The sequence below is a fragment of the Carassius carassius genome, chromosome 40 (genome assembly GCF_963082965.1).
Source record: "Carassius carassius chromosome 40, fCarCar2.1, whole genome shotgun sequence".
NCBI classification, from domain to species: Eukaryota; Metazoa; Chordata; class Actinopteri; order Cypriniformes; family Cyprinidae; genus Carassius; species Carassius carassius.
The window spans coordinates 23,038,728-23,063,494 of NC_081794.1; the positions used below are offsets into that span (position 1 = coordinate 23,038,728).

The 24,767-nt window shown below is 36.9% G+C and overlaps 2 protein-coding genes and 1 long non-coding RNA gene across 14 annotated transcripts in view; 2 read left to right on the plus strand and 1 right to left on the minus strand.

Annotated features, from left to right (window-relative positions):
* baiap2b (BAR/IMD domain containing adaptor protein 2b) overlaps nt 1-9,908 on the plus strand; it is a 56,469-nt gene extending 46,561 nt beyond the window's left edge. For 5 of the 7 annotated variants that reach the window (XM_059532703.1, XM_059532698.1, XM_059532705.1 and 2 more), the window contains 5 exons: nt 384-585; nt 697-765; nt 1,303-1,465; nt 2,582-2,619; nt 4,263-6,981. In XM_059532703.1, coding sequence (XP_059388686.1) covers nt 384-585; nt 697-765; nt 1,303-1,465; nt 2,582-2,619; nt 4,263-4,293 — 503 coding nt within the window. In that variant the 3' untranslated portion in view covers nt 4,294-6,981. Of the gene's footprint in view, nt 1-383; nt 586-696; nt 766-1,302; nt 1,466-2,581; nt 2,620-2,824; nt 2,877-4,262; nt 6,982-8,357 lie in introns of those variants that run through there. The other 2 variants (XM_059532701.1, XM_059532700.1) reach the window with 2 other exon arrangements.
* A 724-nt stretch (nt 9,909-10,632) lies between these two features.
* LOC132122444 (uncharacterized) lies at nt 10,633-10,912 on the plus strand. The gene is made up of 2 exons (XR_009426378.1): nt 10,633-10,733; nt 10,786-10,912. It is a non-coding gene; the product is annotated as an uncharacterized LOC132122444 (long non-coding RNA).
* A 697-nt stretch (nt 10,913-11,609) lies between these two features.
* Nucleotides 11,610-24,767, minus strand: part of aatkb (apoptosis-associated tyrosine kinase b) — a 60,683-nt gene continuing 47,525 nt past the window's right edge. For 2 of the 6 annotated variants that reach the window (XM_059532661.1, XM_059532663.1), the window contains 11 exons: nt 22,258-22,337; nt 21,405-21,523; nt 20,061-20,148; nt 18,435-18,568; nt 17,753-17,837; nt 17,456-17,577; nt 17,091-17,240; nt 13,222-16,684; nt 12,978-13,122; nt 12,682-12,891; nt 11,610-12,114 (listed from right to left, as the gene is read on the minus strand). In XM_059532661.1, coding sequence (XP_059388644.1) covers nt 12,086-12,114; nt 12,682-12,891; nt 12,978-13,122; nt 13,222-16,684; nt 17,091-17,240; nt 17,456-17,577; nt 17,753-17,837; nt 18,435-18,568; nt 20,061-20,148; nt 21,405-21,523; nt 22,258-22,337 — 4,625 coding nt within the window. In that variant the 3' untranslated portion in view covers nt 11,610-12,085. Of the gene's footprint in view, nt 12,115-12,681; nt 12,892-12,977; nt 13,123-13,221; nt 16,685-17,090; nt 17,241-17,455; nt 17,578-17,752; nt 17,838-18,434; nt 18,569-20,060; nt 20,149-21,404; nt 22,338-22,729; nt 23,461-24,767 lie in introns of those variants that run through there. The other 4 variants (XM_059532666.1, XM_059532665.1, XM_059532662.1 and 1 more) reach the window with 4 other exon arrangements.

Sequence of the window (24,767 nt, forward strand, 5' to 3'; positions counted from 1 at the left end):
AGGACAGCATTAAAAATGGATAGAAAATAGGTGAAGGGTATAGTTTCTCTTTGAGGCAAGTATTTTTAAGAAGCTCCTAATAAGTGGCATTCACAGCTTTTAAGTGGAATTTTAAAAGATTTTACTAAACCTACTGAGCTGCAATGAAATCTTGTAAGGCAACTCACGTAGTCCTAAACTGATTCCAATAGTTTGACATTATTATGTTAAAACAAATATTCTAAATGCAAAAATACAACAAATATATACATAAATGTTAGGGTTAAATAGTTAATTTTTAATTTATTGGATTGTACGATATGTTTTGAAGGATATGTATGTAATTTTTCTGTCATTTTCTATATAAAAATAGCTCACTGTGGTTTTCTAATCTCTGACCCCAGCAGAGACACAGACCCTCCCCAGGTCTAGCTCGATGGCAGCTGGGTTGGAGAGAAATGGACGGACACGCGTTCAGGCCCTCTTCTCTCACGCTGCCGGGGACAACAGCACACTCCTCAGCTTTATGGAAGGAGACATCATTACACTGTTGGTGCCTGAAGCCCGGGACGGCTGGCACTACGGCGAAAACGAGAAAAACAGAATGTACATGCCTGTTAACTTCACAATAAAATTTGTTCATGCATAAAGAAAAATGTAAGGATTTGATGAACCAGAGAAACTACTTCAAATTCCACGTTGTATGTGTCCTATCAGGAGAGGCTGGTTCCCGTTCTCCTATACCCGTGTGATTCCTGAGCCAGACAGCAATAAACTCCACGTCAGGTGAGTCTGACTGAATATTAAAGCCCTTTCAATGTTTAAGTGCCATTTAATACCATGCTGGCACAACCTATGAAATGCATTAAGAGAACTACGTCATGAGCTGCATAACACCATAAAGCATGCAACTAAGAAAGACTTTACTGTTGACATGACCAGTCAAATTTGACCTTGTTTACTTTATTCATGCACATTCATAGTCTTTTTGTGACTGATTCATCAGTGCATGTTACTCCAAAGAGAAAGGCCTTTGTAACCTTTAATACAAAATAAAATGCCTTGCTCTTCCTCTGATATAATTTTCCTTTTTAATAATGTCACTTGGAGGATGTTAACATTATCATAATGCTATAATTAGCTATTTAGGTCAAATTTTAGCAATTGAGTATTATGTTTGGCTCTATTTGAGTACACAACACCCACTTTCTTGATCCAGTCACTCCCAATCAATAAAATATAGTCAAAAAATTTTCAGCAATGTCACATTACAGAAATGAAATCACGTTAACTAACAATGCATATATATGTGTGTGTTTGTAGTTTGCAGCATACCAGGAGCAGCAGCACAGGAAATCTTCTGGAGAGAGAGATGGCGTTGCCGACACCTGATTATGGCATGCCCACACGCTTCCTCACCCAGCAGCAGAGCACACCACACAGCCGACAGAGACCATACAGCGTGGCAATGCCAGGATTCTCACAAGTAAGCTATACACACGCACACGCACACACACACACACACACACACACACACACACACACACACACACACACACACACACACACACACACACACACACACACACACACACACACACACACACACACACACACACACACACACACACATCCTGCCTATTCTTAATTGCAGTGTCATTCTACATCCAATAGAAAATGATTAACCTTGATAGATGTATGGAGATATTAGTATAGCTTTCTGTAAAAATGTTAATGGTATTGAAGCATTAATCACCTTACGTAGACATTTATCAGACATGCTAAAATATAGCGGGGCGACACTTAGATTAATACAGCCCAATCTCCAGCTAACCGCATAGAGGACGTTCCAGGACATTACCCAGTTTCCACCTGTGACCATGTCTTATTTTAGCAGCCTGAGCCCACATTAGAAAAGACCTGCCCTGTTTGATTAAACTTCCCTTTGAAAGGACATTTTGAGACATTTACATACAGCAGCCTTAGAACATTTAAACTATTCTTCAAATATATTAGTTTCAATATTCCAACCTGGATTTCACCAGGAATATAGCTAAGAAAATAGCTGGCATGGTGTTACAAACAAAAGAAATCTAGTGTTTGTCTTTGGCAATTAAAACCATTGTTTATTTTTGAGAATGGTTTGAATGAAAAACATGTATGTGTACTACACCTAACTGAAATAATTATACTTGCAATGGCTTGCGATGACTTAAATATGTATGAAAAAGCATGCAAATGCTTTTGGAGCAGGATCGAAATACATCAGAAGTAGGGCTTTGTTATGTAACAATGCTCATCATTACCCCCGGGTCCCCTCCTTAGTGCATTCAATATTAATTAAGTTTTGCTTGGGGAAAAAAAGGACATGTATGTCTGTTGTGTTTCTCTGTTCTCCCAGAGATAAGTGCTCAATTGGTTCTTCCCATTGTTCCGGTTCTGGATGCACTCAATGACCTCCTTTTTTATTCCTGGTTACAGCAAAGCTGCATTAACTATCATCAATACTGCAGTTCATAAGTGTTATGCATTCTTCTACTGCCGTCTACTGGGCATTTAAGGAAAAGTAGATGACTAAAAGATATTCTCTTTTTCTTTACAGCAAGGGTTGGAGGAGTATGAGTCTCGATTCCAAACGAGGTAAGACCTAAATTTTGACTTAGTCGTATGCCAACTGAACAGAAACAGTATTTTTAAAAAAAGCATTTTAGTTTGTCTGTATGTTCTGTCTTTGTTTTCTTTTTATTTGACTTATTCTTCTCTGGTTTTGTTTGAATTTAAAAATCCCACATATTTTGAATTTTGATAATGGCAAGCAAAAAAGTGTTGTTTGCTTGACCTGCAGCCGGAACAGACGAACATAGCTGATGTTTCTGAAGGTCTAGCCCAAACATAAGGTGGGCGGGTGACCAAACGGCACCTAAACCCATATTGAACAAAGGAGAAACCTCTGATTGTTTAAATGGGTTTCATAAACCTTGCAATAATATGCTGTAGTTAGTCGTTTTTGGTCTTTTCCCATAGATGAAAGCCATACCTACTCTCTTGAACATGGTGTATCCATACTTTATCAATTTGAATAAACTTTTTTTTTTGTATTGTACAAAGCACCTTGTGTGACATCACTATAAATGTTTTTAATGAATAAATAAACCCTTCTGGGTCATCTATGGAGAAGACCATCCCCAGCTTTTATTCCAAGTTCCTTTAGCATCACAATCACAAAGTAGGTACATATTAAATATTTAAAATATTTTATTTTTCCATTTAAGTTACCATTCCATTCTTGCTTTTGCTGTCCATGTGTGTTTGTCAATTAGTCTTTCAGTGTCTTTTGTTACAGTTTTAATTTCTGTAGCGAAATTCATGAGAAGCAGTGTTCCACATGCTATCCCTAATATTTTCAATACTAGTTCACTTTATACCTTGCTGTACACACCATTTAGATTTGACCCCCATGATGCATTTAGAACAATGGGCTCCATTTTCACAATGCATGTGTATGGGTTGGGTTTAAAGCTTTTTCTTACTTCTGATTAGAACACGACAACACATTTGAACTGTTTACATTTTACTTCTGAACCACACACACACACACACACACACACACACACACACACACACACACACACACACACACACACACACACACACACACAGACTTGTAGGAAATGCAGCCCATCACTTGTTTGTAATGTGCATTAATAGAGATTAGTATTAGCAGTAACATTAAAGGAATAGTTCTCTCAAAAATGAAAAGACAATCTTTTACTCACTCTCATGTCATTACAAAAGGACATGTCATTTATTCCTTCCTTGGACCACAAAAAAAAAAGGTTTCTAAGTTCAAAAAACTAATTTCCTATATTCATAAAACTCATGACCCCTATTCAATGTATCTGACTGATCTGGGTCTTGAGTTCAACTCTGAAGGGAAAGTTTATCAGTGCACAGTGTAAATTTCCATCTGTTTCTCACCCAAGGTTGATATAACTGGATCCAGAATTAGATCGTATGGACTCATTTTTATTATTTCATGGTGACTTCGCTCGATAAGCTGCAGTCCTCGTTCAGTTAATCTGGGAAAAAAAGAGAGCACCAGTACATTGGTTTTCCACATAAAGAGTCACAGAGGCTTGGAAGTTGGAACTTTTAAGTAAATGATGACCAATTTCATTTATGGGTGAACTATTCCTTGAATATCAGTGCTTTATGCTCTTTGTGGTTCAATATGTCTGTGTCCAAAGCCAACCTGGCAGCATCTCCCTCTCTTTGTTCCACAGTGCGGAGGGCAAATTGATTTCGACAGTGTGAGAGGACAGACAAACACACAGACACCACCTTCCCCTCCATCCACACACACTCCCCTGTCATCCCCCTTCACTCCACCCTCAGAGGAAGAGGATCTAGATCCACCCTTCCCACCTTCTAGTTCCCATATTTTATCCCAGTTGGAAGCAGCTTAATGGAACCGGAATGCTGAGTATTCCATGTTGACCTTCCTCATTATACGCTCCTATCATGAGAATGTTGAACTTTCTTCAGTAAACAAGTTGAATGTTCTTTATGTATCTCTTGCCTGTCTTTCATGCATGTACTGTACATGTCAACAATGTATAAATGCATAACTTTTACCATCCAGGGGTCCACGGATTTAAAGGAATAGTTTACATGAAAATTTAAATTCTGTTGTTTACATGATTTTATTATGTTTTCTTTTATGGAACACAAAAAGACTTATTTATGAAATCGAAGAAGTGTTTTTTTTCCTTGCAGTGAAAGTGAATGGTAACCAGATTTTTTTCTAGTTTTTTTTGTCATTTTGGAGTTTGACATCAACTGATCCTTATTCACTTTCACTTGAGGGAAGAGAACAGCTCAGAAATAATAATAGATTTTTTGTTTGTTTCTGTGGAAGATAGAAAAGTTGTTTAGGTTTGGAACTACATGAAGGCGAGTAAATATATATTTTTTGTTGAACAAAAAAACTTTAATGAAAACCAATGTGGTAATATGATTACATTTATTGTTTGTAACAATACCAGTGGGTTTATCCAAGTATAAACGACTGTTAATAATGAAACTCGGCTGAGAAAGACCATATTCTGTATTGGTAAGTTTGCACATTAAAAAAAAAAAAAAAAGTTATATATATATATATATATATATATATATATATATATATATATAGATAGTCAGGTGTTTTTAATGATTCCTTTTACATTGTACAATTGAATGAAACTGATGTAATTAATTAACCACAACTTTCAGTGTTTTTCCATTTCATTGCTTATATCGTTGTTATAAAGGGTCTCCGTGATCTCATAATATCTCACCTGGAGTCCCTTCAATGAAGTATCTGTGTTTTAAATGTGTCAAGTGTTGTAGAGCAGGACGGTGAATTCTGATGTGCAGTACACACTTGACCTTCCCTGAGTCACAAGTGAAGATTGCGTTTGAAAGCATAGAAGTTGAATTGGAACAAATACTTTAAATATAAATGACAAAAATGGGTTGTTTCTGGAATTCATGATTCATGCATGAAAGAAAAGACAACTGGTACCTACATATCCATGTCTCACCACCATCCACGAGTGAAGCAGTGAGAAGCTGTGTGTTTTCACCACAGATGAGAGGTGTATCCCTCTTAAACATGGTACAGTACATCACTGTAACACATGGTAACAAGCGGCTCATTGCTTATATGAGTAAAAGCAGAAAGGAATGAACAAACTAGTTTTAGTCTAGGCCAGTTACTGTTGCCAAGAAATATTTCTAATTTATTCATGTAGAATGTTTAGCTCATCCAATCAGATTTTTGAATCCGAACTATCCATTATTTTCTCTTCTGCACTGATGTTTGTGTTGCGGTTGTTTCAGCGATACATCCCTATTAATGATGTGCCAAGTCTTAATATTAATATAATCCATGTGATCCAGTGCCTTGTACATAGCACACAATATTTGTAAATGATAATCGAATGTTAAGTTGTAAACATGAGTATTTCTGATCTTTTTCTTTGACATGAATGCATTGTTTCATTTGGTTCAACAAGATCCCTGCGGATCCCAGTGTACAGTACAGCTTTTAGATTCTAAACATATGTAAAAACAGCAATAATCAAATTTGATACCATACTTTTCAGTTTAGTATCAATTTAAACATTATATTTGATGCTTATAATACACTTACACACCACTTGTGTGAGTTTTTTAGCCTTTTTCACAGGAGTGAAAGTTGAAGTCTTTTAGTTCCAGTGTTGTAATGAAAGGGAACCTTTTTCGTAGAAACAAAATGCTTATGATTAAGCTATAAAAGAGAGAAGGTTTCTCTGATGTGATAGACACCATATTGCTTGTCTGGTCTAGTAATTGTTTAAAGGTGCACTGCTCGATATTTTCTCTGTATTGTACTTGAGAAGTCGATTTATTGTTGTACATGAAGGTGATGCACAATTAAATAAAAAGCACCTTTATTATTACCACAAAGTATTCGTGGAGACATCCAGATTGTACATTTGCTTTCACTTTTCTCATGTTTTCCTCCACCAAAGATCCTGCCAGGTTCTTTGTGTCTGTCTGTCTCCTCCAGCTATAGTTTTTTGCTTTTACACCGTTTGTCTTTTTCTGTGTGTAACTAAACTAAAGTCTTGCTGTAGCTCTGCCAACACTCACCATCTCTGTTTTGATGAATTTAGAGACAAAAGCAGTAAGGTGTCAAGGACTGGAAGCCAGTGCCAGTGTTTCTTCTTTCTGCACTAGAGTAAAGACCATGATACAGCCGCCACGCTCCGAGAGAGCTCCACCTCTGTCATGATATTTATGTCGAATGCCCACTTTTTGGATGTACGTAAAAGGAAAGAAAGTAAAATAATTGTACAGCAAAGTATATACACTCCAATATGCATGTATTTTGAGCGACACCAGAACAGTGCGAAGTTGCTAAATTACCATGTGACTTTCTACTCTTGAAAAGATTAATAAACATTTCTTCAGATTAAAGCGGTGTAGTCATTTCTCAGCTTGAATTCTGTGACTTTAGGGTTATTGCCATGAATAGAAAATGACATTGTCAACAATTTAATTCATTTGTCTCTAAATTGATCTGATTGTCTGCTGATGATTATTTTTTTTTATCTTAATATCTGTGCAGTCTTTGTGGTTGTCATGATGCTCAGATTGGTCTCTGCAAACACTATCAATCTGAAATATCATACTATTACATTCTGCATTTAGAATGCAGCTTTCACAGTGCTATATTTTACTCTTATTAAACATGGTCAGGTTTTGAGTTATACGTCAATGAAATGTTCAGAATAACATACTAACATACTACTCTCACTGCTTATATTTAATGTGCATGGGCACAAAATTAGGGAGAGGAATTGTAAAACAACTGTCATAATTTTGACAATCTGCTGAACTGATTTCCAATTGACTGTAAAAAGTTGCTCTCCTTTGGTTTATCCTTCTGAAGTTGATGATCTTGTACCGTTTTGTACGATTTTCTGTGAAAGTGGCTACCAATTGTTTTCCTGTTTAAATTCATACGACCATTTATAGTATAGTTTCTTACATTAAATAAGAAAAATAGTCAAATTCCAGGCCTGTCCTCATTTTTTTTTCAGTGTGGTTTCTGAATTTGAACGCTTTTGAGTGAGTAAACTATGCAGTTTTAACTCCATGATCATTTATTTTAATATATTTGGGGGAAAATGAAAGACAATTGCATGCTTCTGACATCATTGAAAATCAAAGCAAGTAGTATTTTTTTAAGCAAAGAGTAGTTTGTTAGTTTTAAATATATAAAAATATGGTATAAAATGTATTGTGATAATTCATGGTTATCATGATAATTCAATTATTTAGTCATTAGTGTTCAAAACGCTTTTTGGGTCTCTGTATATTATGTATTGGACGTCAAACTTATAACTAGGCTTGATTTTAATTCAGTTTCAGGTTCTTTCCTCCTCAGTCTGTGATAAATCTCCAGCTTTTTAAAGAATTCAATTTACATGTACAATTTCAGATTTGAATGCAGAATATAATATGATCATTTCCTGACATGACTGTCAATATAGTGACTCTGAAATGAATCTTTTGAGCAGCCACGGATGCGTAAATGACACAGGGAAGAGACTGAAGTTGAATTACAATCAGCACATTTTAAAGCATGAATAATCTCAAATGTCCATTCCCTTCCATTTTTATTCCCTCAAATGTTAGGTTTCGAACCTCCCTTTTTAAAATTCATGCTGCATGTTATATTGTCCAAGATTTTTGGTAATAGCATGCTTAGAAAGAACAGCATGTCTGTCCATTATATGATGCTATGGTTTGTGTTTTTAAATTTTTTTTTTTTTTTTTTTTTTTTTTAGAATGAAGGGTCCTCTCCAATTCACCACATTTGCGCTCACATCTCGCCAAAGACAAAACAATTCCAACAGCAAGTAGAAACCCAAACTCATTATAACCGAAGACCTTGTATCTCGACTCCCGTATTAGGACATCAGCATTTCAAACACATTTTTGCATGTCACATGGACTAGAGCTACTGTACAGAGCCTTCTTACAGGAAATTACCCACAGTCCTCAGTCAAAGCAAGAGAAGGCGATGCTCTGAGCTTCTGATCATTCAAGTATTCCCATTGCTACTAGTTGATGATCCATTTTAAGCTTGATTCTATCTATCCTTTTTTGTATGTATATAAAAATATACAAATGTAATACATTTAGTAAGTTCTTTTGATTTTTAGAAGACTTCAAAAACGTCTGGTCCATTGAGGAAATCTACTCAAATTACCAAATATAAACATGATTCTTTTCTATGTGTTTTTTTCTCATTCAAGGCATGTATGTAAGGTTCTGTAGAAATCTGTTGCCCTCCTGCTACAATACATTTGTTTAGGATCTGCTGCACTTTGAATCAAGGTTCAGCCTCCAATTAAAGAGAAACAACTTGTTCTGAATTTCTATTTGAACAGAAATGCACCTCTTCACTTGATATAAACACATTTTTATATGATATATTAAGTATTGTAGATTTAAGTATATTTTTTCACTATCATGATTTTTGGTCAATAATTACTTATGTGATATGGCTTCCAATAACCCTACTTTTTTCTCCTTTTGGGGTATTTATTTTAAGGTAAAATAATGGTTTGCAAAGTCTGATAAAATATTTCACGTTTGCATTCCACAGAAAAAAAAAATGTGTCATTAACATACTTAACTTATTAAGATCTGATTTGTTAAAAACGAACAGTGAAATTTCAAATTTGACACATTTTAATCTGCACTTTTATTAGCAAACAGCCAAGACTGGCAAGCCTTTCCTAAATGGTAATAGTGACCATATTCTATTAGCCACATTTCCAGTGTAGTAAACAAGATATCAATTGTTGATATCATTTTTGCAGATACAGTACCATAACTTAAAGATCTCTTAAAAAGGGCCAAGTGGATAGCTCTTAAAGCGATTCCCCTCTCTATTTTGTACCTCAATTAAACTACCCACACAAATCCACTCAGTATTCATACTTTCTTAATACCCACACTCATTCCTTCAACACTGCCACACAAACAACTTCACTCTCACTTATTCTCTCTTTCATTCTTCTACGTGCGTGCCACAATCCGAGGGTTTTAAAGACTTTCAGTAACACGTATCACCAGTGTTCACTCATTAGCCCAATCCACATCAGTTAGTTCATTAGTGGGTTGTATGTACCAAACATCACCAGTTTTCCGGAGTAACTTCCAAATGAAAATATGCAATACTCACTGATTATGAACACTGTATAGTGATTATCTTTGTTCTTATACTGTATGTATACGATGTAAATATTGTGTGTGAACAGAGTGAGAATGGAAAAATTGAGTATGACTGTACAAAGAATTTGTATGATCCACTTGGTAGCCCATTTCGGAATTAGGCCTAGATATTTTTCCACCAGATGTAGTTTCTTCCATTTATTTGTATTTTAAATTTTTTGCCCTTGTATGTGCCATTTTAAACAAATAATATGTGTAGAAAGACTAATAAAGCAGCCAGTTGTATAAAAGTGATGGTTACCTGTGTATGTATCTTATTTATCCTGCTAAAATATCAATATATTACAGTTATGCTGTCATCTAGCATTTATGATGTTGAATCTGCTTTTAATGTGTTGTAATTAAAGTTATACAGTAAAACAACGGTAAGAGAGAACCGTCCAACAGAATCGTTTTATTTTTCTCACTAAATTTGTGACACATTTGAGGAACAGAATTACATACACTCTCGCTTAACATTATACTGCGACTCAAAACCATCGTAAGGGCAAATTCCCCAAGAAAAATCTGTGAATCTGCCGCTCTGAATCAGAATAAATTACGGGACGCAAATCCGGCTTGTGCCACATCGACTGATCCATTTCTTTGGCAGAAAACATATCTTTTCCCTTTACCTCCCAAGTGCCTATTTGATCTTTCAGCAGTTTAAAATTGTTGGATCAAATACAAAAATAGTACAGACTGTTGTCTAGTTCAATCTAAGTGAGATGATTACATAGAATAAACGCCTTCACAGGCAAACGAACAGAACATATCGAGAGTAGTGTATTGAGACGTATGCTTGGTCGTACACACAGAAGTATGCAGGTAGCATCGAGTCCCTCTGTACTGTACACGGTTCAGCAGGCTCATCCTCCTTGACCATATCCAATTGGTTATTTCCCAACCATATGAGAAAAACCCCACAATATCATACATAAGTCCATTTTGTTCAGCAGTTTAAATTGTTCCTATTAGTCCATTTTTATAAAGTCCAACAACTAGACATAAAGCGTTGCAGCTCGCAATGCTGAAAAGCATTGATCTGTTCTTCAAAGTTCAAGGAAATATAAAACATGTTGACTAATAAATAACACTAAGTATATGATTAACACCCTGATCATAATACAACCTGGCTTCAATCTTAACAGGTAGAAAGCATGTACAGCATCATTTAATAGGGTGAATACGGGTAAAGTGGAACACTTTCTGATCATTTGTAATCATTTTCTATAATATGATCTAAATGGCTACAATATATTAATGATGATGCTTGAGTTTAAGTGTCCTTCTTCACCAGTAGTCACCCTAAATACATCATTAAATACATGTCAAATCATCAAATCCTCCTTTACATAATAGTTTGTCAATTACATATGATTTAAGATTTATCTTTGAGGTTATTTTGAGTTTTTCTACTTTTCTACTGCATGTTAAAACTTCACTATTTAAAAAAAAAGAAGATATTTTTTGTTATTTTATGGATTTAACTGCAGATATTCAAAGTCAAACTGTGAAACATGATTTATGCTATGAACAGGGAAGTAGTAAAAAATGACAAATCATTTGCCGTATGTGCTAACATATTTAAATCGAAGCACTAAATAAGTAAATAAATAACAAAATGATCTAAAACACTAAGCATTCAAATCATGAAGAAAGAGAATCGATAATAATAATACTAGTGTAATTATTAATAAAATCATAAAAGTGGTTTCAGAATGCCGTGTCACCATAACACAATGCTACTCTCAGGCAGGTGACAAACACAAGGCAGCTGTGTGTCGTGAACTTCATTTTTAGTCATAAAAACCCCTAACCCCTCCTTTTATAGACGACAACACTGCATTGATATTTCACAGTAAAAATCAGTTCAATTTAGTTTTGTTACATTTCGCTCATTAAATTTTTGATGCAGTGATACCTTTAGAATCTTTTTAACACTTTCCAAAAATACAGTATCTGATGTTGTAAACAGTCACAGTCAGTTTCCAGTAGGTCCATACGCAGATCCATCCAAACTCTGTTTCATTTATAATACGCAAAATTTTAGTTTGTGTTTCCGATTATGTTTTAGTCATTCCCACATAATTTATTTTTCTTCTAGGGCCCTTTTGAAAGGGCATCTCTGAAGTGTTTGCTGACATTAAGAGGCACTGTCTTTGATGGGATCCAAAAGGGTTTCCAAAGAGATCAAAACAACATTCTTACTGTGATCTCCTCAATAAAAAAATAAAACAAAAATAAATAAGTGTCTGTCAGTGCTGCTCTGTGTTGGCAGTAGTATGGTGATTCACTCTTTTTCCCCATCTTCACTGCTCCCTTTAAAACAGAGGAAAAAACATTACATTTATATTAGATTTATGTTTAATTAACATGCAAATTATCACTTTGGAAAGTAAGTATTTGGAAAATAAAAAAATATTTTTTTCTGTAGAACAAATCTGTTCAAAGACAATATCATGTGAAATAGTATGCGTGATAAAAGTCAACACATAATGAACTTGAAAACTAACGTTAATTTGTGCACATTTTCATCTGAGCTTGTTTTGGAGTCATGCAATTGAACCATTGACAGTAAGTTCTGGCAATCCCATGTTTTCACTGATATACATTAGGGGGCGCTATTGTGCATCTTCTGAAATAGTACAGAGTCTCTAGTTCCAAAAGCAAGTGAAGAAGCAGAAACAAGCAACAGAAGCATTGTTCACTCACATGTAAGCTAACATACATAGTCTTTGACAAAATATACTTTATATATCGCATGTCCAGATTCATACAACAAAATATTCTAGGGACCATGAAAATTTTGTGAAAATGATGATTAAAAAAATGGTGGCACTGGCTCGCAATTTAAAAAAATAAAAAATAAAACATGTGCTATCTCACCTCCTGCAGAATCCATATCTGAATCCGAGACATGTGTGATGGAGAAACGTGACACACTGGATGGAGAAACGGTAAAACGGGAGACCTGTGCCACAGGTTTAGTACTGCCACTAGTTAGGCTCAGCTTTGGAGTGATGTCCGGTGGAGACCCCTTAGAAGATGTGGGAAGGGGCAACAATGGGAAATCATCTTCCCATTCAAACCCTGCACCTTAGATTCAAGAGAAAGCAGGATGGTACATAATTATTGTAAAAAAAATCTTGAAAATGGCCAAAAAAAGGGAAAAAGTATCTTACTCTCTTCTGAGATGTTTCCATCAGAAGAGTCATCGGAGGCATTGATCTTTTCCTGCTGGTTTTGTGCTTTACCCTTTGCACTCGGTTTGCTTGACTCTCCATCCAAGGGAAAACTTTGATCTGCTAGCTCTCTGGTTGTGCTTTCCTGGTGGGGTTGACATAATTGTATATTAAACTTCAACATTACTCAAATTAGATTCAATATATCATTGAAAGCCTCTTGAAATAATTGGACAACAAATACCTGGTCAAACAGAAAGACAGTAACGTCATCAAAGAAAGACACTACTTTCTTTTTGTTCTCCATTTCATCAGACAGTGTATCACTGAGCAGCGTTGGTATCTTAAGGAGACTTCTCAGTTTGTGTGCATCACTGCAGTCGCTCACAATGATAGGTACGGTCAAGATCTCATCCTCGCTTTCTTCGCTCTGTTCCTGGATACTGTAAGTGCGGAGCTCCTCATCGGACTCATCGCTATCCTCAGAGTCACCATCTTCCTCATCTGCCTCCTCTCCATCTGTGGGAGATACCCGTCCTTCTAGCGGAGGAGGAGGAGAGCCAGAACGCGTGGAGCTTCTTTTGCGTCCTCCTTCTTCATAGTACTTATTCCTGTATTCCAGTCCCTCATGTGTAGGAGAACTGTTCCTTTCTGCTGTTTCCTTCTGAGATGCTAGTTCCGCTTTGTACATGATACAGCTCACATCTTTGACTATGCCTTCTGCATTCTCATCAATAAGGACCTCTGAAATATTGGTGTTTGCAACTGCACCCTCAGAAGTGACTTGTTCCTGAGACAGTCTGTCTTCACTGTATACTTGTTTGAAAGATTCCTCTTGCTTTACATCAGGACCAAGCAAAGCATCTGAATTAGATCCTTCAGATTCCGACGGTACAAGCTCTGCAGAAAGATCTGAATCTATAGCAAGATTTTCATCATCACCAAAATGATCTTTTATGGTAGACACTTCAATATCAGGAGATGAGAGAGACAAACTACTGATTGTGTCACAACCTTCAATGATCTTTGATGGAACAACTGAAGTCACATCATGAGAGTTTTCAGGAGTTTTTTCACTTTCATTTGTAGATGGCAAAAGATATTCATCTTCATCTGCCTCCTTTTTTGGAGGAAGTAGCTCCTCTTTATCTATAATTTCCTCCATTCCATCTTTTTGATCTTCAAGTTCATTGATGTCCTCTTCGCTTTCTTTATCTTTCCCGGGATCATAGTCAGAGAAGTAGGCCGAATCTCTGTATGGAGTTTTATCACTCAGCGCTTTCAGCTCTCCATCATTGCTTTCAGATGTTGTCAGTTCCATTACAGTATCAACGTTTGCCTCTAGCTTTTCATCCTCTGCCCTTATAATCTCTTGTTCAAAGTTAGACCCAGATGTTACTTTTCCCAAGGGTTGGATGAAAACCTTAGAATCTTGAAGCTCATGGGGCTCCTTTTGGACAAACTCTGGAGATTCATTGTTTTCTGTGTCATATCCACTGTCCACTGTCTTTGGTGAGCTTGACGGATGGATGAAGGCAGGACTGAGTGTTTCGCTGGAACATGCTGTAGATGGTATGTCAATGGAGTCCATGGAGTCTGGAGTACCAACCTGCTTTTGTAATGTCTTGAATGTTGGATTGATGTAGTCAACAGTTTCTACTTCAATGGTAAAGTCACCAAAAATCCCTGAGGTTACATCAGTGATGTCATCATCGCTGCAGTCATCAATCTCCACCAGACTGATACTAGAGCGTCCATGGTCCACACCACTATCCGCTGTCTTGCTTAAGTCTGACTCTGGCTCTGATTTGGGTAACTCTGCTTGGGATTTCTCCAATTGTGGAGTGATGGCAATAATTTCAGTTTTGGGATCCATTAGTGATGCATCTTCATGCAAGTCTTTTTCTTGCTTCAAGTTTGTTTCTCTTACCGCGATATCCACATACTGCTGTGAGACATCAAACTGTTTGGCACCTTCCCTTGATGGCTCTGTTTTGGAAACTATAGGTCCAGCACCTACATGTTGGTCTTTTTTTGGCAATGTCATGGGTTTCCCTGGAATACAGTCAATCATGAAGCAGTTCCTCACAAGTGTTCCTGTTAGAGGATCTACAAAATGTGAACTGCTCAAAGCTTGACAACATGGCACAGGATATACTTCAGCCTCTCTGGGTTCATGACACATATGGATATATGAGCTGCACTCGGGTGAAGGGTTTGAAGGTACATGTCTTCCATGCACCAGGCAAGTGTTGCTCTTGACTGTTGCCTCTAAGTAGTCAACCGGTTTGGCCATATGGTATGGCAGGATCTGCTCTTCTGGCCATGTATCTTCAACGTCAGTCATTGGCATAGTGTAGTGGAAATCTGCATATGAATCTTGGATACAAGACCCCTGCCTTTGACGCAAGGTCCTTGTGTTTGTATTTGCTGGATTGCTGGTGGACCAGCTTCTTGCTCTCCTTTCCACAAAGATGTCTTCCTCTTCCTCTGAGTCGCTGTCATCTCGTCCTACAAATATAGCTCCACCTGAAGCCACGTCAATACAAACTGAGTGGCTACCTGGCATAGTCTTCCTCAAAGGGCCCATCATATCATAATATCCTCCTGTAACGTTCTTTCCTATAATAGAGCCTTGAATGTTCTCCAAGTAAGGATCAGCATAGCCTTCTGGAGGACTTCCAAGTGATGGTGAGACACCTAAAGGCTCCTCCAGTTCCCCAAGTGCCTGTCTTAAGCTTCGAGACCCCCAGCTCTCTTGTGGAGGCTCTGTTGGGTCTCGTATCAGGTAGCGGTCCATGATCTTAGGAGGTGATGGTTCATAGTAGTAACCTCCGTCCCTGTCTTTGTATGAGACATAGTGACCAGACTCCCAGGCTCTAAGAGGGCTACCATGGCCCAAAAGAGGCTCCATAGTTAGAGACATAGCAGGACTGGTGTCGGAATCATAGGCACTGCTTTTGTGCATATCCGCTGACCAATAAATGTCAGGTTTAGCTTCAGGGGGACAGTTCATACACTCCCTAGAGTCTCCACTACCTGTTAGAAAGCTTCCATTGCTGCCCCCAAATTCTGGGCTGTAAGCACACAGGGTGAAGTTCATATCAATATTGCTTTGTACTGGCTCCTCAATGCGAATGTAGTACTCATTACTCAATGATGGACTGTGAGCACTCAGGACTGGTACCACACCAGGGGTGTGTATTTGTTTGGACTCATAATACGAAGGAGAAACCCCTAGGGTGAGTCCTTCAACAGCACAGCCCCCCACTATTCCACCTGGAGGGTAGTAGATTTCCTGACAATGGGGACTGCCTTGACCCAAAGTGCCTGAGGTGGATGAAGAATGGTAGTGTTGTTCAGCCCGTGCCTGCTCCCACTTGTACTCAAAGTTGAGTCCATGGCTGGTTTCAGTAACCGTTAAGATGTCATCTCCAGATTCGGAATGGTAGCCATCTCCAGTGGGAAACTGTTCCAATAGGGGGAATGAGGAAGTGGTGGATGACATGGGCATGTCGATTGCTAGTGCACCGGCTCCATGGACATTAGCATGGGTTGTATTTGGTCTCATGGAGTTCCAGCGTCTCTCAAAGTCTTCCTCTGCCTCACTGGCTCCTTTGGCACATAGGTAACTAAGCAGCAGATGAACTTCTTCCGCATTGGGCCTCTGATCAGGCTGAAGCCAACAGAACTGCATTACTTCATACCTGGTGATACAAAAATCTATTTTTCAGTAGAAATCTAAACGTATTTAAAACATTTACATATACTTGAGAAGTAACACTGCATATAATATTAAGATTTTTTTTATAGATTACATTTTACAGATTGAGATTATTCTATAAATAATATAATATCTTAACATCTAATGCAGCGTTGGACCTAGAGTACATTTATTTAGTTTCATGGATTTTTTGAAATCTTAACTGGAAATTTACACAAATATACAGCTACATTGTGTTCTATCTAGACAATAAAATAAAAAAAAGTTTTAAAGGCAAGGACTTGAAAAGAGTAGGGAGAAAATTTAAAGGCTCTAGCAGAATGAAAATTCAAGACTCTGTCTCTCGGTAATGGTTAATAAAAGGAGTAAGAAGTTTATTAGACACCCACCAGCGGTCAGAAAGATGGTACTTAAGAAGTGGCTTGGGCAGCTTTAATTGCTGGTCCTTTACAGCATAGCTGAGAACCTGTCTGTCTGAGTAATGGCGGTACGGCTGATTCCCCAACTCAAACAGCTCCCAGATTGTTACTCCGAGTGACCTTATTTACAGAGAGAAACAAAGTATTTTGGTAACTTACATCAATTAATGCATCCATCAATAATGACTTGGTATCTATAATAAAGGTTATTTATTTAGGAAGAGGTATATTTTTCCTTAAACTGCCAAATAAAGGCCTAAATTCTGAAAACTAGATTTATGTTCTACAGATGCAAGAATTTGCTCTGTGCTGTAGCCTCTTTTGAAGGTACTGACCAGATGTTGCTTTCCTTGGTTTGGTCTACCACCAGTAAATTACCATGAACCTCATCAACTAGTTCAGGGGCAATCCAGCGTAAGGGAACCCAGGTCTGGTCAGTTGTCACAAAGTAGTCATCCTGGGGATGAACAGACGTGAAATACAAGTTAATGAAATACACTAACCACAGTTTGAATAAAAAAGTACAAACGCAACTACAAAATGAATGTAGTGTAATATAAAATTCAGGTTTGTATTACTATTCATAATTAGATATTTTATAGATAAAAATGTATAGATTTAAGTGTACACACCTTGTACTTGTTGTGTGCTAGTCCATAGTCTCCAATCTTAACTTTTATGTCTGAGGTTAGCAGGCAGTTTCTTAAAGCCAGATCACTGCAGAAAATCAGAGCACCAAAAATAAATAAATAAATGATAAGCGCCTCCTGAAAATAGGACATGGCTTAAATGATTTCATATTGCTGGCTCAAACATAACTGGATGTCATTTACAAAACTGCAAGCATGCATAAAATTAACATACAGCTACAAAGAATGACAGATGCAATGCCAGAAATAGCCATAATTTTACTGCATTGTGATGTTACTTTCCAAAAATAATTCTTCAGGAACCTGTTCAAAGCATTTTGGCAAGGACATGTTGAAGTCGCTTGTAGATGTGTGGTGACCCCTGGCAACAAAATCACTGATGCTGGAGTGGAGTAAAAACACTCAGGCAGCATCAGGAGATTGTTGCATGGAGAAACCATGAGACAGGAAACAGGAAATGCAGATATTCATACCCGTTAGCCGTTATGCTAATACTGTTAAATCTGTTAGCAGGTTTTCCAGTAGTCAATTTGAGAACGAAAAACAACAACAACAACAACAAAAAGATAACTATTATATTTTGGTTCTACGAATTCAGATTCTATAAAAATAGATTTGTGCATTAAAACAGAATTTTGAAATAAATATAAAAGTGTTGGCTGACCTATGGGTGAAGTTGTTTTTGTGAAGGTGAAGCAGGCCTGAAGAGATCTCACATGCCATCCTCTGAAGTATTAAGGGGTCAGGGGTCATGGAATCTGTTGCCCAGCAGCTGCGCAGGTAACCTTTAACATCACCCTGTTGACATGGAACACATAAAACACATGCTAAAACACAAAGGTAAGGCGTAAATTCAAATCAGTATGCATGAACATCAAAAGAGTGTGCGAGATTTTCCTCAGCTAACCATTGGGGGGCGCTATATATCAAGACATCATGGGGACAGCTGTTTGATGTTGTTGCTAAGGGCAGTTCTGTTTCAAAAAACGTGCTGTTGCACATTTGACCTAGGTAGTCAATAACAGGAGAAGCATGATATGAAATAAAGAAGCACACTATCATGTTGTGATTGCATTTCTACTTTTTACTTTTTTCTACTTTTCAGTGCTGAAGTAAACTATTTTATTCTGAATGTGTGAGACTTCTGGTTCATGAGCTGCTATAGGTAAATAACCAGAAAGATAAAAAAAAGTGCAGTTAAAGGGTTATTTCACCCAAAAATGAAAATTATGTCATTAATGACTCACACTTTAGGATATTTTAGATTTAGTCCGAGAGCTTTCTTTCCCTCCATTGAAAGTGTGTGTACGGAATACTGTCCATGTCCAGAAAGGTAAGAAAAACATCATCAAAGTAGTCCATGTGACATCAGAGGGTCAGTTAGAATTTGATTAAGTCCAAGATTTTGGTCCAAAAATTACGACTTTATTCAGCATTGTCTTCTCTTCAAGGTCTGTTGTGAGCACGTTCACAACACTGCAGTGACGCTGCTGACGTCTTATCTTTTGTTATTGGGCGCACCAGAAAACACATCAGCAACATCATACGTCAGCAGCATCGTGAACGCACTGACAACAGACCCGGAAGAGAAGACAATGCTGAATAAAGTCGTAATTTTTGTTATTTTTGTACCAAAATGTATTTTCGATGCTTCAACAAATTCTAACTGACCCTCTGATGTCACATGGACTACTTCGATGATGATTTTATTACCTTTTTGGACATGGACAGTATAACGTTCACACAGCTTCAATGGAGGGACTGAGAGCTCTCGGACTAAATCTAAAATATCTTAAACTGTGTTCCAAAGATAAACGGAGGTCTTACTGGCTTGGAACGACATGAAGGTGAGTCATTAATGACGTAATTTTCATTTTTGGGTGAACTAACCCTTTAACAGTAAAATATATATTTGAAACAAACCACTTTTTCTTATTAGGATACATTAAAATAATATGATAAAAAAAATGCCATTTTGCAATATCAAGCAGCAAAATTTACTGTTTTTACATAGCTGAAATTTAAAAAAAATATTTGCTTTCTGGCCAAATTCTCTAAATTATCCATCACATTGTGGTGTCTAGATATGGCTTTCCTCAATGAAAACCTATGGGAATTTTTTTAACCTTTTTTTTTTCCTTTTTTACACCAGGCAAAGTTCACAAAAATAATAGCATAAGATATATATATATATATATATATATATATATATATATATATATATATATATATATATATATATTAATATATAAAATTATAAAAAAAATAAAATAAAAAATAAAGGACTAACCAGTGGGCAGAACTCCATGACCACTAAGTAGGGAGTGACCTCTGTGCACTGAGCGAGGCATTGCACTAGAGCCGGATGCTGGAGAGACCTGCAGAAACAGTTTGAGCCAAATCATAAATACAATATATAATTAGTTGGTCCAACCCACAATCATACTATAGACGATTTCATCGGGTGCACGCGCCTGGACCTAAGTTAATTTCCGGTCTGTGTTGTGTGTATTCGTCTGGCTGCGGTGCCTTCTACAAACGCAGTTAAAGTAAAGGTGATGAGTAGACTGAAGTTGGGCTAAGGTGGTTGTGATGTGGGATGTGTTTCCCATACATTTATTTATTTGTGGAGACTCGCAACGATTTTAAAACTGATCGATTTTCAAAAAGGCTTCGCTGAATAAACATGAGTAACGTTACGTCATGCACGTTTACTACTACTAATAATAATTCCTTACATTTATATGTTTAAATATCAAAACGTGGCACGGGTGGTTTTATATCACTATTTCTGAAGGAAGACTTGCATGTTATATGCCTGATAACACAGCGTTTGTGAGCATAGTTCTGCTTTGTTTACAGCTTTTACTCGCGCTTAAAAGCATCTCCTGCTGGCAAAGAATTAATTTGCATTTTCATTAAGTCCACCAGATTTACGCAGCAAACATATTTTGTTTATTATCAAAAAAATATCTACTCTAGAGGGACTTGGCTGTTGTTATTGATTCTATATACTCTATTTATAAGTCTACCGGAAGTTAAGTTAGGGCCACAAAAGCGTGCATGCGCAGTAACGTTTGTTTATGTTGTTGCCTTTGAAACCGTCTATACAGTCTTATTACAGAGATACTGTAGTTCACCCAAATATGTATATTCTGTCATCATTTATTCATACTAATTATGTTCCAAACCAAATATCTTTCTGTTTTATAACCCACTTTTTTTTTTTTTTACATAAAATAAATGTGAGTGGGGTGAGTGTTGTTTTAAACCCCTTTCAATTTCATTTTATTTTTAAATTTACTCTATATGTTTCAACCTTCCTCAAAATATCTTTGTGTTTTACAGTAGAAATATCATTTGGATAAATGATTTTGCAACATCTTGAGGATGAGTAAATGATGAGAAAACATTTATTTTTGAGTAAACTATCCATTTAATGTCTTAACGGTACGTTAATGAATGAGTTTATTACAAATTACTAATTATAGCAGACATTTTAGTCTAAGCAACAGCTGTATTTTTCATTTGGTCCCCCTAGGAGGAGTTTGAACCTATGTCTTTTTAAACCTTATTTATTCTTGCAAAAGAGATTAAATAAAATATATAAATGAAATAACGCATGATTGTTTACCGGTATGGCCGAGCCTCTTCCAGAAAGTGCATCTGGTCCTGCACGCTTGCGCTGGCCTTTAGCTCCTTCACCAGCACCTGGGTACTGCCGAGACCAGAGTGAACCTCCCCCAACAATATCTGTGAATAACATCCCACCGACACACAGATACACAAACACACAAGGGAAAGACAACAGAAACACACATACAGGTATGAACAGAGGGAAAATGGACAACACACACACAATTATAAACAGGGTGACACAGATAGACACGAACAGATGTGCACATGAAGGAAATGGGTACAAAGGAAGAAAGGAAGGAAATGGAAGACAGATATTTCACACAAACAAAGCCAAAAAGGTTTAAATCAAGTCCAGGAATCATGCGAGAAGATGCTCAGAAGGAAATGCAGAAAGACGAAACAACACAAAACCAGATGAGACGTCGATAAACATGCAGCCACAAAGACACAGACATACAGATGGACATACCCATTCAACGGAAAGTTAGGGTAATTAGGATAATGTGTGTGTGTGTGTGTGTGTGTGTGTGTGTGTGTTTATGTATGTGTGTTACAAAAAGACAAAGAAGTAGAGAGAAAGAGAGAAAGAATGAGAATGAATGAGGCACAGTTATTCCCATGAAATACTAAAGAGCTTCTGGAATTCACTGCTACACACAGAAATATCATCAAATTCTCACAGGGAACAGTCAAGACACAAGTCCAACATCAAAGCTAGAGTATTAATAAGGTAAAACAGCTATATATTCACTAAATCTTTGATCTGTAGCAGAACACGCTTAGGGCATTCATGTCTATGAGGCGCACAAACATACAAAACAAATAAACGATAAACCAACTCCACTTACCTTGCCAAACCAGCCATGTCCTATCTCCTTTATATAAAGCAAACTGTGGCGGCCAAGATCCGTGGATCTCAGGAGCTGGACTAAAAGAGGATTATCAGGAAATAAAAAGACAGAGAACAAGACATTAAATTACACAAGACACAAATTAGGAATTTAATATCTAATGAAATCTAAAACGCTTTAGAATTTGAGTCAAGAAAAATGCCACAACATGAATAAATATTTCTGTTGGACAGATGTTCTTTGCTTCTCAGATCATTCTCAAATTTTAAGAGCTGCCATCATCACCATTCCAATTAATTTGATATGCAGACGATATAGTTTTTAACAAAACATTTGAAAAATGAAATTAGAAAAACGCACAACAGCAGCATTTTCACTTGTTCTCTTAAAAAATAATTACATTTAAATTCATTTGATTAAATAGATTAAAAAAAACCTATGTATAATGTCAACAACCGTTCCAACACACCCTTAGTGCACAATTGAGCATTGCAAGTGCATTAAGTGAAGTTTCTAAAAGATTTTCCTCCTAACAAGACAATCATCCTCCAAATATCCTCTCCAAAAAGTAGTGCGCGATCTTCTGTGCAAGAGTGATGTTAAATGGTAAAAAATCTATTTCAAGATACTGTCTGAAGGGTTCAAAATCTTCCCGTAAACTATCAGACTTCTTGAAAGGCATATTTTCTGAAAAGCAGAAGACTGCCACAGTAGGGACGGATTTGATGAGTGATTTTCTGTTCCATTCAGCCTCTCGTCTGACAAATCCTTGCATATCTCTATCATCTCTAAAAGCCATAACAGTCCCTTTCTCTCTTTCTCTCACCTCATCGTGCCCACAAACAGACAGTTTATTGTCAATGTGTATGACATACTGTCTCACTCTCTGTCCCCTTTTTATGCAGCAGCCATATTTTACGCCCATGTGGTGTTGTAGAGGCTGCTCATTCTGCCTGCCCCCTCTCAGAGAGCCCTCGCTGGGAAGAACTGGGCTCTTTGTCATGCCGGCGGTGCTGCTTGGTACCACTGAGGGGATGGAAACACTAATGCTATTATTCCTGAGGTTTCTTGACTGGGAAAGCAAATGGCTGGTAAGCAAGTCAGAAATGTTTGATGTGGGTGCGGGATAGGAAAGAACAAATCAGAATAAATATTATATTACATTGGGATTGCAAACAACAGTACAGAATATATGAAGAGACTGAAGATATTGTTACAAACTGCCTGGGTTTCAGCTGTGTGAAATTCAGTTATGAATTAAATCAATGATTATATCAAACATTAACAGCGCAAAGCCAAATACAAAGAACAATTTCAAATATTACACCAGTGTTGTTATTGTTAACTCAAAGTAAAACTATTAAAAATAGCATTTGGTATTTGAAATAAAACTGAAAAAAAAAAAGAAAATATCACAATGAAAAACTAAAATAAACAAGTTCACCCAAAAATGAAAGTTCTTTGCATAAAATTGTGGAGTAAAGTAGCTACTTTTGTTTTCTTTGTGCAGAAAAAGTGTTTCTTGTAGCTTGATTAAATTGATGTCACATGGACTATTTTAACGACCTTTCTGGGCCTCAGACTGACTTAGGCCAGTTAATTACCATTTTACGTCAGCTAGGAATCAGCTACAATGTTCCAAAACAGCTCAAACTGAATGCTTCAGCAGGTTAGCATTAGCTTGGTTGAAAAACGCACACTATTGGCATATGTCTCTTGTTTACAGCTGAAAGACACCAAAATATTGTTTTTCTCATGTCAGTCCAGTACTTTACAAACTCACTTTCAAAAAATATAGCGAAATTTATTGCTTACAACAAGATGTCATTACAAATCCAAATTGAATAACAATTTCCAGATGACAATCCATCTTCCCATTTCTATCCTATCAAATTCCCAAATCACAGCCAACTAAATTTTCCAGGTTAGTGGTAGTTGTTTAGCCAAAAAAGCGAACTGTTGGCATTTATTGTTCTTATACAGTCATGACACACCAAATCATTGCTGTAACGTCAACCAAGTTTCAACTTATTTGATACTATTTATTATTCAGTCTCACTGAACACACACAAAACATTAATTTAGAAGCCTAACTTCCACATTAAATGCACCTGTCACTAAAACTTTAGTGTGTACGCAGCCAAATATGAACAAAACAGCCCTAAATAAAAAAACATTGAGATCTGCCAACAGCGTGACAACAACGTGCCAACAAAAATCCCACCACGTATCAGAATTTGCTCATTGTGTATTTGAATACATGATTGACTACTTGGCTTGCTCATTTCTGCGGTGTTGGTCACTGACAGTGACACGCTGGCCAGATGGCTGCTGGGAATACATTCGTTGGGAAAATAATGGAGAGAAATCATTCGACCAAATAGAATTATCACACATTATCAAACACGGTGAAATGTGTTTGTAGCTGCTGTGCACGTCTTGCTTTATTTGTCCCTCTAGACTGTTTTTCCCAGCAATGCAAATGAGTTTGAATAATATTTTAGTGA